Source organism: Cyprinodon variegatus, unplaced genomic scaffold (assembly GCF_000732505.1).
Source record: "Cyprinodon variegatus isolate N-32 unplaced genomic scaffold, C_variegatus-1.0 Scaffold987, whole genome shotgun sequence".
NCBI lineage: Eukaryota > Metazoa > Chordata > Actinopteri > Cyprinodontiformes > Cyprinodontidae > Cyprinodon > Cyprinodon variegatus.
The window spans coordinates 89,179-103,130 of NW_015151440.1; the positions used below are offsets into that span (position 1 = coordinate 89,179).

Sequence of the window (13,952 nt, forward strand, 5' to 3'; positions counted from 1 at the left end):
AACTGAAGCACTGGTTTCATGGCAGGCAGGATGGCTTCACAGAAATCTGAGCTCCAGTTTCCATGAAAACCGCTGTGTGCAGTCAAAAGATGCAGTGTCGCTGCTGGAGAAACAGTCAAAAAGCACAACTTTGTGTGCAGAAATAACACTTTTCTGCACCCTTAAATGCATCAACGATTACCTTCACCCAGGCAGAAATAGCTATTTAGGGCTTGTAGTCCTAGCCACACAAACAGATGAGCTGTAATGAAACAAGGCCTCTGTGTGAGAACTCACTGCTCTATGAAAGAGCAACATTAAGTCTTCCTTTCTCCTGCGCTGGCCAGAACATTCCTGAGATAACTGGCCGTGCCTCGGATCACCGAGGAGTCACATCAAGGGGAGGAGGAAAGTCCCTGACCACCAGCATGCAGCCCTGAACAGCTAAACTGGATTCTGCCCTCCCTAGTATCCACAGTAGTTTACAGAGTCAGGTGTTAATGAGTCGCTTCATGTCAGAACATCCGCCAAACATTCAGGTCAAACCTGTTAAAGGAGACGACTCGGTATTAATCCCCCTTCTTGTCTGTAAAAAACTCTAATGGACTCGAAATTCACGGACAGGAAACAAACTCATTAGGTCACCTTTTATCATCAAGCAGATCTTATCTCTCTGCAGATAAAAACCTAAAAACTGGCTCAACAAAGCAGTTCACCTTTCAGTGTTTTTTTCTTTGACCTTTGTGCTGTTCTGCAACCATGAAGCTGCATGTTTTGCCTTGAGCCTGCAGGACTTGTTCACGTCAATCCCCAAAGGGAGAAACATACCTCTGCTGGAGCATGTTGTGGCAGATAAAACTCACACGCACGGCAGAAAAATGCAAAGAGTAATTATGAAATTCAAGGCTTTTATGTTTGGACAAAGAGAGTCCCACCCTTCTGCCTGCAGGAGAGAGTCCTGTAGGAAATACTGAGCAAGGAGGTGTGAGACTGGATGATAAACCTCCAGGGGAAAATCTAGCTCAGCTGCTCAGTAAAGGAGTCACCCTTGTTGAGCGACCGGTTTAAAACGCGCTGATTTTACAATTAGAATGCATCATCAGGCTCTGAAAGAAATAAGCAAATCTAACCAGATTCCTTGCAGCGTTTTTCCTCTCCTGTACTGAAGGGTTAATAGTACCTGAGCAACAGACACACCTTCTGTAAAGAGAGGGAAGATAGAGAAATGTCCTCCAGGCTGCTGGATCTAAACCAAGCTACAGTTTCCACCAATCAGAGGAAGAATGGACCGGGACTAATCCTTTAGCTCAGATGTGATATAAAAAACCAGAAAAGGCTATCAGCATTGAAAAATAAAAACTTCTAGTGGGATATTATGTGACCAACTGTGAGGGTGAAGTAGAAATGATACACAGATTTAACAAAGAATCTGAAAAGTGTGGCTGGAAGTCCTTAAGGTGCTGTCTATAGCTGGTTTCTACCAGACATGGGTAATGTGGAGTCAACAAGTCATCTCCATGTCATGTATTTAATCTACCCAGCCAATTAACCAGGTGAGTCCAATCTGCACAGGTTAAGTCACAGTGAAGATTGGACTCATCTGCTTCAGTGGCTGGGTAGAACAAATACATGACATGGAGATGACCGGTTGACTCCACATTTCCCATCTCAGCTTTCTACGTATAAAAAAATCTAAATCTGAGCAAGTTCTTCTTAGAAAGCAGCTCTGGTCCGACCAGACTGAACAGAGAACTTCTGAACAGTGATTTTGGGGTTCTGCCAAAGCTACCCAACTGGATTTGGATCTAGACTTTGACTGGACAGTTCTAAGACGTACCGTATTTTCCAGACTATATTTGCTCAGGAACCAGGTCGTAACTGTGTGTGTCACAGTTAACGCAGATATGCCCCCTCCTTCCGCAGACATTCTGCTGCACCTCTCCATAATTGTAGGTGACCACAGACAGGAGGCCTCTGATTGGTCAAAACTACATCTGCTCTATGCTATGCGTATTTCCTGTTTGTTTGTGGAACACGACTAATGGAGTTGGACCAGCTAGAAGAGCGAGGTGCGCAACAATTCTGGGACCCTTTTTTCCACCTGGATCCCTGCTCTTTTTCGCCCTCATGTCCCTAGGTTGTCGCACAAACTTGCCCCCAGTTCCTCGCCACCTCGGCCATATCTAGACCCACAGCTGGTTCCTGACTGTTCCTCCTGAGTTGTGGCGTGGAATAACATAGCGCAGACCACGCTTCACAATTGAGCATAAATTAAAAAAAACTGCATCATACTTGCGATAAGCTCACTGCGACACACTGCTGCGGGAGTATAACCAGCCCTTAACCCACTACTTTTTTCCCACGCTTTGAACCATGTGGCTTTTAAGAACGTGAGATTTTTCTGTTGACTTTTCCATAACCGCCAGAGGGGGGAAGGTAAAAGTTGGAAATAGAAGAATAAGGGGCTAATTTTCATTTAGCACAAGAACATGCTAGCAGCACGCACCACGGAGAACAAATCTCCTGAATTCACCCATTTTAGCATTTATTTTCTGCATTAAAGCTTCCGAACCAATAAGGAGACTGGGCTCAACTGAAAATAAATAACTGAAATAAAGAGGCGACGAAAGCCCATCTTTCAGTAGAAGTTCCTAATTCTGCGAGCCACCACGCTAACAGGAGCTAGCATTCTTCTTCATCCCTACTCCAGGGGCTATATGTAGAGCTCCCCCTACAGGTTTGGTGGGGACAGTTCAGTAGATATTAGCGGCCTAAATGTGTCAGTTCTTTTTGTTTTTAAATTATGGGCACGGCTTATAGTGAGGTGCGCTCTATAGTCCGGAAATACGGTGAAAACGCCATTTAGTGTTACTTATACTGGTTTATGGCTTTGTAAAGGAATCGATAAAACTTTTTCCATTAAGGTGACCTTTATTGACCTTAAACATCCCCTGAGCGGAGGATCTCTGCAGCTCCTCCAGAGTCACCATCCACAGCTTCTCCTCTGTCCTCCCTGCTGTATCGCTTGGTCTCCATAATTCCATTTTTTCTTCATTAAACCTCTTTCACAATGCAGCTGGATTCAAACTGAGATTATATTGCTCTTATATAGATATTTTACAGGTGGGGCTTTAACATCCACCTTGGAAACAGACCTCTGGCTTTTAAATGATTGTAAAGGACATTTAACTGCTAATGCTGTTCTGATCAGAACGTTATTAAAGATACAATGAATGAAGAGCAAAAAAAAACACCCATCAATTTAATCTGAGGTATTAATTAGTCTTAGAAAAAGCGCCTGGGGATAAAATAGCTCCTGCTGAAAGCCACCTGAGAAAGGTTTGGACGTCCATATAGAACATTTATGTATAAATAAGGTAAATTCCCTTCTTTTCTTATATTAACACACTGACATTAAGCAGTAAGAACAATCGATCGCTGTTTGATCCTGTGCCTTTGGTTTTATGCTCCCAGCGGACACCTGGTCTGGTTATTTCATGATAAAACTGCCTCACAACTTCTTAAAAGATAAATTAATTTTTGGGAAAGATACTTTTTATTTATACTTTTCTGTACTTCTAACCAACATGTTTCTATATTATTCAACTGAATCACTGCTTTAACAGAAGGAACAATAGTCTATATATTAGGAAACAGCTTCTAAACATAAAGAATCTAAATTAAGGATTCCGCTGCAGTCTCTACTTTCCATTAATCAAGATTTAACATCATTCTCTCTTTTCTACATCTAGGAGTCACTGGAGGAGCAACATCAACTTCTGTGGCTTACCTGGGGTCTCCCTTGTTCACGTTACTGATGGCTGAATGCAGAACGGTCTGGTTCCCCTCCATCTCCACCACACATTTGGTTTTCAGCTCTCTTTCTGCATTTAGAAAAAAAACCCTCTGAATTAGACTGGATGAAGACGTTCACTGACCTTTTTTCTATGGATTGGGCTTTGTCTTAATTCTAACACATTAACCTTCTATTGTAGCATCTGGTTTTTTATTCAGTCCATCTTTTCCATCCACACCGGCCCACTTCATCTTTGCTGAAGCAAAACATCCCAACAGCATGATGCTAACACCACCGTGCTTCATATTCTTTTTTATAAAGACATAAGAGCGAATCAAGAATGTAGACCAGAGCATTACAGCTAGTGGGGTCCATACATTTTTTGCAACATGGTTATAATAACATGAGAAAAGTCGTTGCAGGCCCAAAAATACTTTTTTTTGGAAAACAAAACTATTTTAATTACCATTAACCTGTTTCACATAAACCATTTTAATAAAACCATTTTAAAATAATAGCAGATCCAAAGAACATTTTGTAGGTTTCTTTACTTTGCTGGTCAAGATTCTAAGTCATCCAGATCATAGTCACTCCAAAAAAGTTGAAAAATAATCTACTAAACTTTTACTTTTCGCGTTCCATCCAGAAAGCTTTTTCAATTCAAAATGTCAGAAATAGCGTTGAGTTCGAGGCTTTATAGAGTGAACCAAAAACACTTGTTTTGTCTTTTCTGGACCTGAAAGAATGGATCCGCCCCTTAGGAATGGGAAGTCGTTTGGGTTCTTTTTTAGTCTGCAATACCCGATACTGGACTTGAATGAATCCCGGGATACCCAAGGCTAAGTAGGATACACCGGACCCACCCTTCAAAACAGGCAAAAGGAGGATGCATTTGTAGGCCAAATAATGTCTTGGAATCCAAACAGATCTTGATGCAACGCTATGACGTAATTGGCCTACGAATCTGCCCTCGAAGGACGCAGCCCCTGAATTCAAACTCAGCAATTATTTCTCCACATGTACTCTGTGGGACACAATGTTCACACCTACATATATTTTTGGTTCCATAACAGAGAGCTTTAGACTTTCTCTATATTAGAGCAACTTTTTTATATTGTAGATCTTTCCTGGAAGGTTGCAGATCCAATTTAACCAACGTCATTCATGTGCATGTCTGTGGCAATGTCTGTAAGGCTTTCTGGATTCAGCAGAGCTCTGAAGTTCCTTTCCTAGCCTGGATATCGATCTTACAGTTGACCCTGTGAAAGCTTTTTAGAAGGACCCTCCGTCTCATGTGACTTTGACCCTTTCCTATTGGTGCAGAATCCTTTCCTGCAACATTGACATTGTAACCAGTACATTTATATATGTGGGACCCTTTTCTGTATAATTATTACAATGAAAGTGGGTATATCACTTTTATGTAATTTTTATTTGATAAAAAATAGATATGACCTTTAAAAACAAAAGTTGAATATTTGTTTTCCTTAAAATGAATAAACGGTCCTAGAGAACTTAAGCCTGGTTATGCTCAGAAACCAGATTGTCTGCATGTGTCGCAGTTACGGCAGATATGCCCCCTCCCCTCTCCAAAACTGTAGGTGGCCGCAGACAGGAGGCCTCTGATTGGCATATTCTACATCCGCTCTACGCTATGAGTATTTCCTGTTTAGCACTAATGGCAGAGACTCTGGCTGTAGTGCCTTCCACAGTGCCTGGCACACCTTGGATGCTATCCCAGACACCATGCAGGATGCTAGTTTGCAGTTCTGTTATTCAGGAACACTTGCAGGCGAACTGTGCGTTGTCTGGCGCTGGATGAGGGTTTGTAGACGGCGAACAAGCTCGTCAAACTGACACACAGACACCCACAATCCTGGCTAGTTCTTGATTGTCCCTCTTACGTTGGGGGTAGAATAACATAGCGCAGACCACGCTTCAAAATTGGGCATATCTGCATCATACCTGCGACAAGCTAACTGTGACAGACTGCTGTGGGAATATAACCAGACCTTTAATGTGAAAACTTTGTCTTTTCTAATAGAGACAGTGGTATTTCCCTGATATAGCCACATTGTTGTTTCCATTGTTAGATTTCAAGAAATTAATAAAAATGTTGCTCTAACGAAATAAGAAAAGTCTCCTTGTTAGAAATATTTTATTTATATTTGTGTTTCATGGGTTGTGTACTAATGAACTATTATGATGTATAATGTGTGATACATCGTTTATTAACTCTTGCTAAAGATCGTTCCATATAAAGGTCATGCAACGGACGGGTTGTGATAGAGGCCTGAACAGCCTCTATCACATTTCTTCTAAACATGTGTTCTTGGAACAATTCAATTGTAAAACAACCACATGCTTTGTTTTAACATATGTGCTGAGGTTTAAAGTAAGATATTTTGTTCCCTTTCCCTTAGTTAAACCTCAGCTTGTGTAATTAGGGACATCCCCTGACTTCAATAAATAGCGAGGAGAAAGCTGAAGACCGGCAGAGTGGGTTGGAGATTTGTAAACTCCGCAGTCTCTTCCTACTCTCCTCACGAGTAAAGCTAAATTAATTGTCTCTATGCCTTCTTTCTTTCCCAGTATGTATGTATGATGTTTTAGGTGCTTAGACCTGACACTCCTCTTGCAACAACCAGCCTCGCATGGGAACCAAAAATTCCTAAATCAGCTGGTCGCACTAAAGATAAGTATTTTATTGATTTTTTATAGCTTGCGCAACTTTTCCCGAGTTCTGTCAAAGACGATTTGAAATTTTTGGTTCCACTTTTAATCTCTGCGTGTTTTGATAAACTTAGACAAAACATATATAAAAAGAATCAATAAAGAGTGACAGCATGACTTGGGTAAAGCACACAAACTATGCAGGGATAAATGAAGCTGAAGTATCTGGAATAGAAGCTGCTGAGTCAGCTCAACAACCCTAATATCAGACGGTCATCTGATGTTAGCCACCACTAATGGGAAACATAATGAAAAAACAACAGCATACATTTAGATTCTCTGAGTCAGCATTAGTCCTGAGTAAGTGGAACCATTATATAAAGGTTCGGGCCTGACTCTCGCTCTGCAGGGTGACAGGTGGCAGTCACTGAGGTGTGAGCCAGTTCCTCGTTATCCCAAAACAGACACACAGGAAATAGCAGCACTGCTGATGAGTCACCCAGGACCTGCCTGAACAAACAAACGTTCACTACTGAGTCTGGTCACACCTTCTCTTCCTCATTCCTACCTGAACCAGGAGGCGGAGTCAGCGACCACACTTCCTGTCATTGCTGGATTTAAGCCACGAGGCCTCAGCGGTTGGATGTTAGATGAATGGAAGGAGAATCTGATGCTGCTGATTCTGGGAATTCATTAAATAGTGCATTAAACATGCAGCACCTCCTGAAGATGACGGCCTCATAATGTTTTTATTGCTTCTAGACTGCAGGCCTCCTGCCAGACCAGGCTAAACCTGCTTCTAACTTTTAAGAGCAGAAAAGCCTTTAAAATGGTCCCAAATCCATAGAAACTGTCATGGAAACCCGCCCAAGGTGGCCCATGCTTGGCTGCTCCCCACTGGGAGTGGGTGTGGGATTTCCTGAACGCTCCTCACAGGCCCATGATAAGAAAAGAGGGGCGCCTTATTTACAGTAAAGATACGATCCAGTGGTGCTTATTTCACTCACTAACAAAACTTACACCAACAACACAAACATGGATGGAGAGAAAAAATCTGGGTTTCACAAAACACTTTTTTCCTGAACCTACTGGTACGGTTTGTTTGTATTTGGGCTGATGAATAAGGCTGGGTTAAAAAAAAACCCAAAAAAACGATTTAATAAATTTTTGAATCTATTCCTTTACACTTACTTACAAAATCGATGTCTAGGGAATGAGATCGATTAGTTTTATAGTGACGCGTGTGACGTTCACATTCAGATGAGCAGGAAAGATGCTCTCAAGATGACTTCAAGCCAGACAGCTGCAAATATAGCCAATAGGTTGACTGAGGACATTAACAAATGGGGGCTGAGCAGCAAACACCCTGTAGTTGTTACAGACAACGCTGCTAATATGGTTTGTACAGTGGAGATAATGCAGCTCAAGCATGTCTGCTGTGTCACGTCTGCTTGCTCGAGTGAGGCTTTTTCACTTTTCACAAACCAGTTTGCACTCTTGAGGTTTTGTTCACATCTCAAGTTTAAGCTGTCCGATTTACAAGTTTGCACTTTGTGTTTAATATGACAGGAAAAAAAAAAATACATGAGTGTTTTGAAACACAGCTGAACCCTTCATTATTGTAAAAACAGATCGAATCGAAATTAATCGATTTAGAGCTGCATGAATCAAAATCGAATCGATTCAGGAGTTTGGAGAAAACACCCAGCCCTACTGATGACATCACAAGAGGCCAATCAGCTGGAGTTTACAATTTAGAGCCAGATTAATTCTGACGGCCTTCACAAAAAAAAGGAAACTCTCCCCTCAGAGATAATCCTCCCGATGATTTTAAGCACTTCAAACCCCCTCATAACCCCCGCATCTCCACATTTTCAGTAGACCCAAAAGCAAAGCTGACTGTCCCCCACCTGTTGCTGCACATGATCACTCAAAAACTTGAATCAAGCTGGTTAAAAAGCAATGGCACGAGTTCCTGTGGGTTTTAGAGGTTAAATTTCCCCATCAGAGGAATGATTTAATGTCAGACAACATTTCTGTAGAAGGTAAAACAAAAAACAAAAAGTTTTGATTATTACTAATTTTTAATAGATTGGGGGTGCAGAAGCGTAAAGCCTTGTTCCCAACAAACTTCAACAGTGAGTGATAGGCGGGTTTAATGGAGAGAATTTGGTCATTTTTCAAAATAAAACACCATTAATAAGTTAGTTGGAAATAATGGAAGTTAGTTATTCTTTTTGTGATGCTCAGTACCACATGACAGACATGCCTTGACTACATCCTGGAGTCTCACAAACACAACAAATGATTAGCTACCGGTGTTCAGAATACAAGCAAACACCTTAAAAAACAGGAATGTTCTTTTCAAAATGAAAATGAAGATGATTAAAAAAACAATTTGACTGGTGCAGACTAAGTAGGAAAGGGACAAGTTTTGATAAGCTGCACATCTATCCATCCTACTATGCTTTCTTTGCCTTTCATGCATAAGACTTCAAATTACATCCATGCAGTTTTCCCACACAAAAATATCAGAATAAACACTAAGATTGAACATATTGTGCAGCTCTTGTTCTATCAACCTAAATAAAACATGGATTTAGAGATTATTGTGGCCTTTCTAGACAAACTTTACCAGGAGGCAACGATGGGGTTCATGTTCTTTCATGGGGACTTGGATCTAAAGAATAACACACGAGAGTATTGTTTAGTATAAGAACTGAGCCACAACGACATGGATGCACACTTGCTATCTAACAGACAAAACTGTGACAGTGTGCCTACAATTTCTACATAATCTTTAAAGTAAACTGTCCAGGTAAAGCATTAAATTGGTCCATGAATCAGTAACGGTCTCTTCTGTCATCACATATCATCATAAGAAATGGATTTAGTTGCACTGAAAAAATGATCTAAACAAGTAAAAATGTTCTTAAAATATGTGCATTTGCCCTTAATTTGAGCAAGAAAAGAAGATGATCTGACAAAGGAATGAGTATTTCTGCTCTTAATGCAAAACAATATGCACTTAAGATAACGGAGGGTTATTTATTATTTTTTTATTTAAAACAAACTATCTTATTACATCTACAAATTATCCTTCCTTATTAAATTATGGTAAAATACACTTCAAGAAAAATCCAAATATTGATATTTAATGTGTTTGCTACTTGTGCTTTCAGTACAGGGACAATAACGAGGGTTTGGACCAGTTCAGTACAGGGCTACTGGCCCCTGATGGCCACCCATTTAGAACTGCCCATGATTGAGTTTTTTATATCTTTTTTATTACTATTAAAACAAATTCTCCACATGAACATGATCATTTTGTAAACCAAACATTATTATTCCCACCCCCCATTTTTTTTAGACGATCAGTTCACGTGGCTATTTGGGACGTCACCAGAGGCATGAGCAAGCGGAAGAGCTCTGGTTTTGGGGAGTTTACATGGGAAGCTCTAAACAGGGCCCAGTGCCCCTGTAGATCAAGTCCTGGCCCCTGAAACTGGAGGAGGAGTGGAGATAGATGAAGTTGGTCAGTCTGTAGACTGCTGGTTAGAGAGACGGTCTACTGAGCTTTATGGGGAGATCCACTGGACTGCGTGAGCTGATACTCAGGGACCTGGAAGATGGAAGTCCGGTTTGGATAACACAGGTTTAGAGAAACTGTCCATGATGAGCAAGCATGAAATGACAGTGGAGAGGAAAAACTCCCCGTTGGGAAGAAACCTCTGCTAGAACCAGGCTCAACACGGCGGTGTTCTGCCAGACCGGTTGAAATGAGACGTGAAACGCAGTAAGAGACGGGAGGAATGAAACTCTGATGAAGTTTTAACTAAGATGGAGGAGGAGGGGCTGGAGGAGGGTTGAAACGGGGTCATCTGAATCGAAGTCATACAGCGCATCCATTGCCTGCGCACAGGAGCAGACAAGTTGTGGATCGGAGGCCTTTTAAGATGAACTTTGGATGCTGATTGGCTTTCGTGGAGGCATGGTTCACAGCTGATTGGCTCAGTCATAGGTGGATATAGGGGAGCAATCAGTTTATTCAATTGAACTTCCGCCTAGGCTCCATGTGTACAAGGTGACGTATAACTAACTGGTTTGCATAAGATAATGATTTTAAGACACTTTTTTTTTTTAAATGGACATTTTCTAAATTTTGGGACAATATAGTCTGATAACAGGGTTTATACAGGAATGGGTAACTCTAATTTAATGCTTTTTAATGCTCTTAGAAATAATTTTATGCCATCAACAAGTACCCATGATTCTGTTTTTTCCAGTCACTTTTGTTGAAATTTGCATTTTCCCCCAATTCTCTAGCTTTTCATCCGCCTCAAGCTTCTTCTCAGGAGCAGTTCCACGTAAATATATTGCAATATAACATCTGACGAAATTGTTTTCCTTAGCCTTATTATTATAATTTTTTTTTTAAATAAAGCATTTTAAATGCCATGATAATCACATTTAATGAATTTTAATGCCAATTAAGGCCTTAATTTTAAAAAATAATAACTGAATGACTTTTAATCATTTTTAATGACCCTGCGGAAACCCTGGATAAATAGTACATTTAGGCCATATTCACATTGCAGGCCTTGATGCTCAATTCCGATTGTTTGTGAAATCTGATTTTTTTGCGTTGCCGTTCACATTTCCAAATATATGCGACTTGCAGCAGAGGACACAATGACATCACAGGCCAGCGTGCTTTGTGTTTACAGAAGTAAACATGGATGGTAGTGCTGGAGCGCATCTAGTGATCTTTCCCTACCATAAAAATCTTTTCAAGATGGTTGAACATAAATACTGCTCTCCGCATCATCATCCGCCATGGTTGTTGTTTTTCTTGCCGTTTCTTCATAGGAAGACGCCGAATAGTTACCTTTGTCGGGTATTAATGGCGTTCAGGTCGGATGAATGCGACCAGGTTGCATTTGAAAAGATCAGATTCATATCGGATTCAGAACCACAGAGTCAAGCGGCCTGGGTCGCATTGGGGGAAAAAATAAATAAAATAAAAAATTGGACCTGTGTTGTTCAGACAGCCACAAAAAGATCAGACACAGGTCGCGTATGGGCAAAAAAAATAATTGGATTTGGGTCACTTCAGGCGGCAGTGAGAATGTAGCCTTAGGGGCAGATTAGACTGCTGCAACCGCATGCATCAAATGTTGATTGGGTCTGGTCGCGAACCAGTTTTGCTTTTACGCTTCTGCACCGTCGGTCTGGAATTTCTAGGGATGCACAGCAGTTCCTCACCAAAGCGCAAGGGGGAGCCTATTCGAGAACTTGCAAGAACTTTGGTGGATGGTCACAAGTACTTGTGTGGCGCCGGCGGGAGTGTTTATCTTCCAAAGCAACAATGGTAAATCTGCAAGATATCACGGAGATGGATCTAGAGTAGCTAGACATCGAAGAGGAACAGGTTCTGTTAATGGAGTTGGCAAAAAGACAAAAGGAGGACGCGTAGGTTATCTATCGTAGTTGTTCCTTGGTTTTTAAAAATGGCGCGCCCCTGAATCGAGAAGGACGACTACACAGACAACCAGAAAGGCATACCAAGGACCAATCACAGCTGCTTTTTGTCTGCACACTTCCGCTTGAGGTCTGCGCAGGTTTACGACCGTCTGACTCGTAGTCAGGATTTTTTTGAGGTGTGCGTCGCCGGTTGCAAAACCTCTGTGTGGGGGGCGTGGTCGCACATAGAGACAGATTTGATGGTGGGGAGGCTACGCATCAGAAGCATAAATAGGCCTTTATATACATGTTTAGGCCAGAATGATTTCACATTTAACTATGACTTTCCTACGACTTTAATACATTTGAATGCTTCACCCTGTTTTTTGTTTCCTGCTTTTCTGTTCCCCCATGAAAACGAGGCGCCCCCCCTGGCCCCCTGGTACATTTAGTCTAGAACCGCCCTTGGTAGTTTAGATGTTTTTTAAATAGTGATTTCCAGTAAAGCTGAATCAGCAGCTAGTGTTCTTTCTAAAGTGTTGTTTTCCAGCTCACCTCTCCTGTTCATGGGTCGCACTCTCACTGCGACCTTAACGTTGGAGTCAGTCAGGCTGCTGTCATCCATGGTGGCACCTGACCTGCTGGAGGCAATCACCACCAAAACACTCTGGTTAACTTTAAACAATTAAATACACGGACAGAAAGGTCGCTCTACTCAACATTAACGTCTCATTTCCTGCTGGCGCTTAAAACTTGTTCAGTAACTTCATTGTGAGGTAAAGATTCGGGGGAAAATAACCGACCAACCGTCAGATAGTTTGCCTCCTGGTCCGGTCGGTTCCTGTCGGCGGTGAGTGTGGATAAGAGCAGCGGTCTGACACACCGTTCACCGCTTCACCTGCTCGCCCTCCCTCCTCTATTAAAAACACCGCTGACTTTAAAAACTCTGACTGCAGTCCACGCTTTATTCCCCACGGCTGCTCCACCTGTTGCATTTCCTGAAACTTCCCGCAGAGATCATTCAGGCCATGTCACCTCCGGGCTAAATGGATTTACTGTCAGATTTAGGTCTGAGCCTCTCCAGCTGCCTCGGTTCACACTTAAGACATGGCGAAGGAGGGGATTTGGCGCCACCGTGTGGATCTGCGCCGAACATGCAGACCTCCTCCTCCTCCTCTTCTTCTTCTTTGTTAGATTGGCGGATGGCAAACAGCTTATAGATGCATACCGCCACCTACTGTACATGGGTGTGTAGGTCTATAGTACCACCTACTATATTCTTTATATTTTTTATTTTTGTGTTATGTAAAAATAAAAACAATGCTACTTTAGCAACCAAATTTTCCTCTCTATCTCCATCTGTCCCTAAAATTCATTTAATACTCCATTCTCTCCCTTTTCCATAATTACTTCCTCATCCTCTCTTTCAATTGCACATTTAATGCAATCCATCAAAACATGATCGACATTTTTTCTTTCACAACCCTCACATAAATAATTATTTTTCTTCCCTTGTACAAACAAAAACCCATTCAAGTAGGTATGTCCAGTTCTTAATCTAGTATAAATTATAATTTTTTTCCTACATAATTTTTTAACAATTACAGATTTTGAACCCTATATAATTTTCTCCCTTTCTCATCTTCATCCCATATTTTTTGCCATAATTCTGTTTCTTTCTTTTTAATTATTAATTTATCTTCCCCTTTTCCAAATGGAATCTGATCTATATTCTGCTTTCTTAAAGCCTTTTTAGCTATCTTGTCTGCTATTTAATTTCCTCTCACCCCTTTGTGTGCTGGAACCCAACAGAACTGAACATCTATTCAATACCTAAGTAACCTAAACAAACTCTGATGATTTTCTAACACAAGGTTTCTCCTATTATTTCCTCCTGAATGAATGCATATGCAGACCTCTTTCTCTGCCTGTTATATTAAAAAACCAAAATACAAACCTCTACTAACACTATGTATGATACTACTGAGGAGGGTTAGCACCATCGGAAAAAAACACAAACTCGTGAAACAAAATAGGCTAT

The 13,952-nt window shown here is 41.2% G+C and overlaps 1 protein-coding gene across 5 annotated transcripts in view; it reads right to left on the reverse strand.

Moving 5' to 3' along the window:
* The window catches only part of LOC107100558 (kinesin-like protein KIF13B), a 42,446-nt gene extending 29,467 nt beyond the window's left edge, over positions 1-12,979 (reverse strand). For 2 of the 5 annotated variants that reach the window (XM_015399087.1, XM_015399088.1), the window contains exons 1-3: positions 12,719-12,978; positions 12,467-12,552; positions 3,770-3,863 (exon numbers count right to left, since the gene is read on the reverse strand). In XM_015399087.1, the coding sequence (XP_015254573.1) occupies positions 3,770-3,863; positions 12,467-12,536 (164 nt within the window). In that variant the 5' untranslated portion in view covers positions 12,537-12,552; positions 12,719-12,978. Of the gene's footprint in view, positions 1-3,769; positions 3,864-12,466; positions 12,553-12,718 lie in introns of all 5 variants that reach the window. The other 3 variants (XR_001482023.1, XM_015399086.1, XM_015399085.1) reach the window with 3 other exon arrangements.
* Between the last annotated feature and the right edge of the window lie 973 nt (positions 12,980-13,952).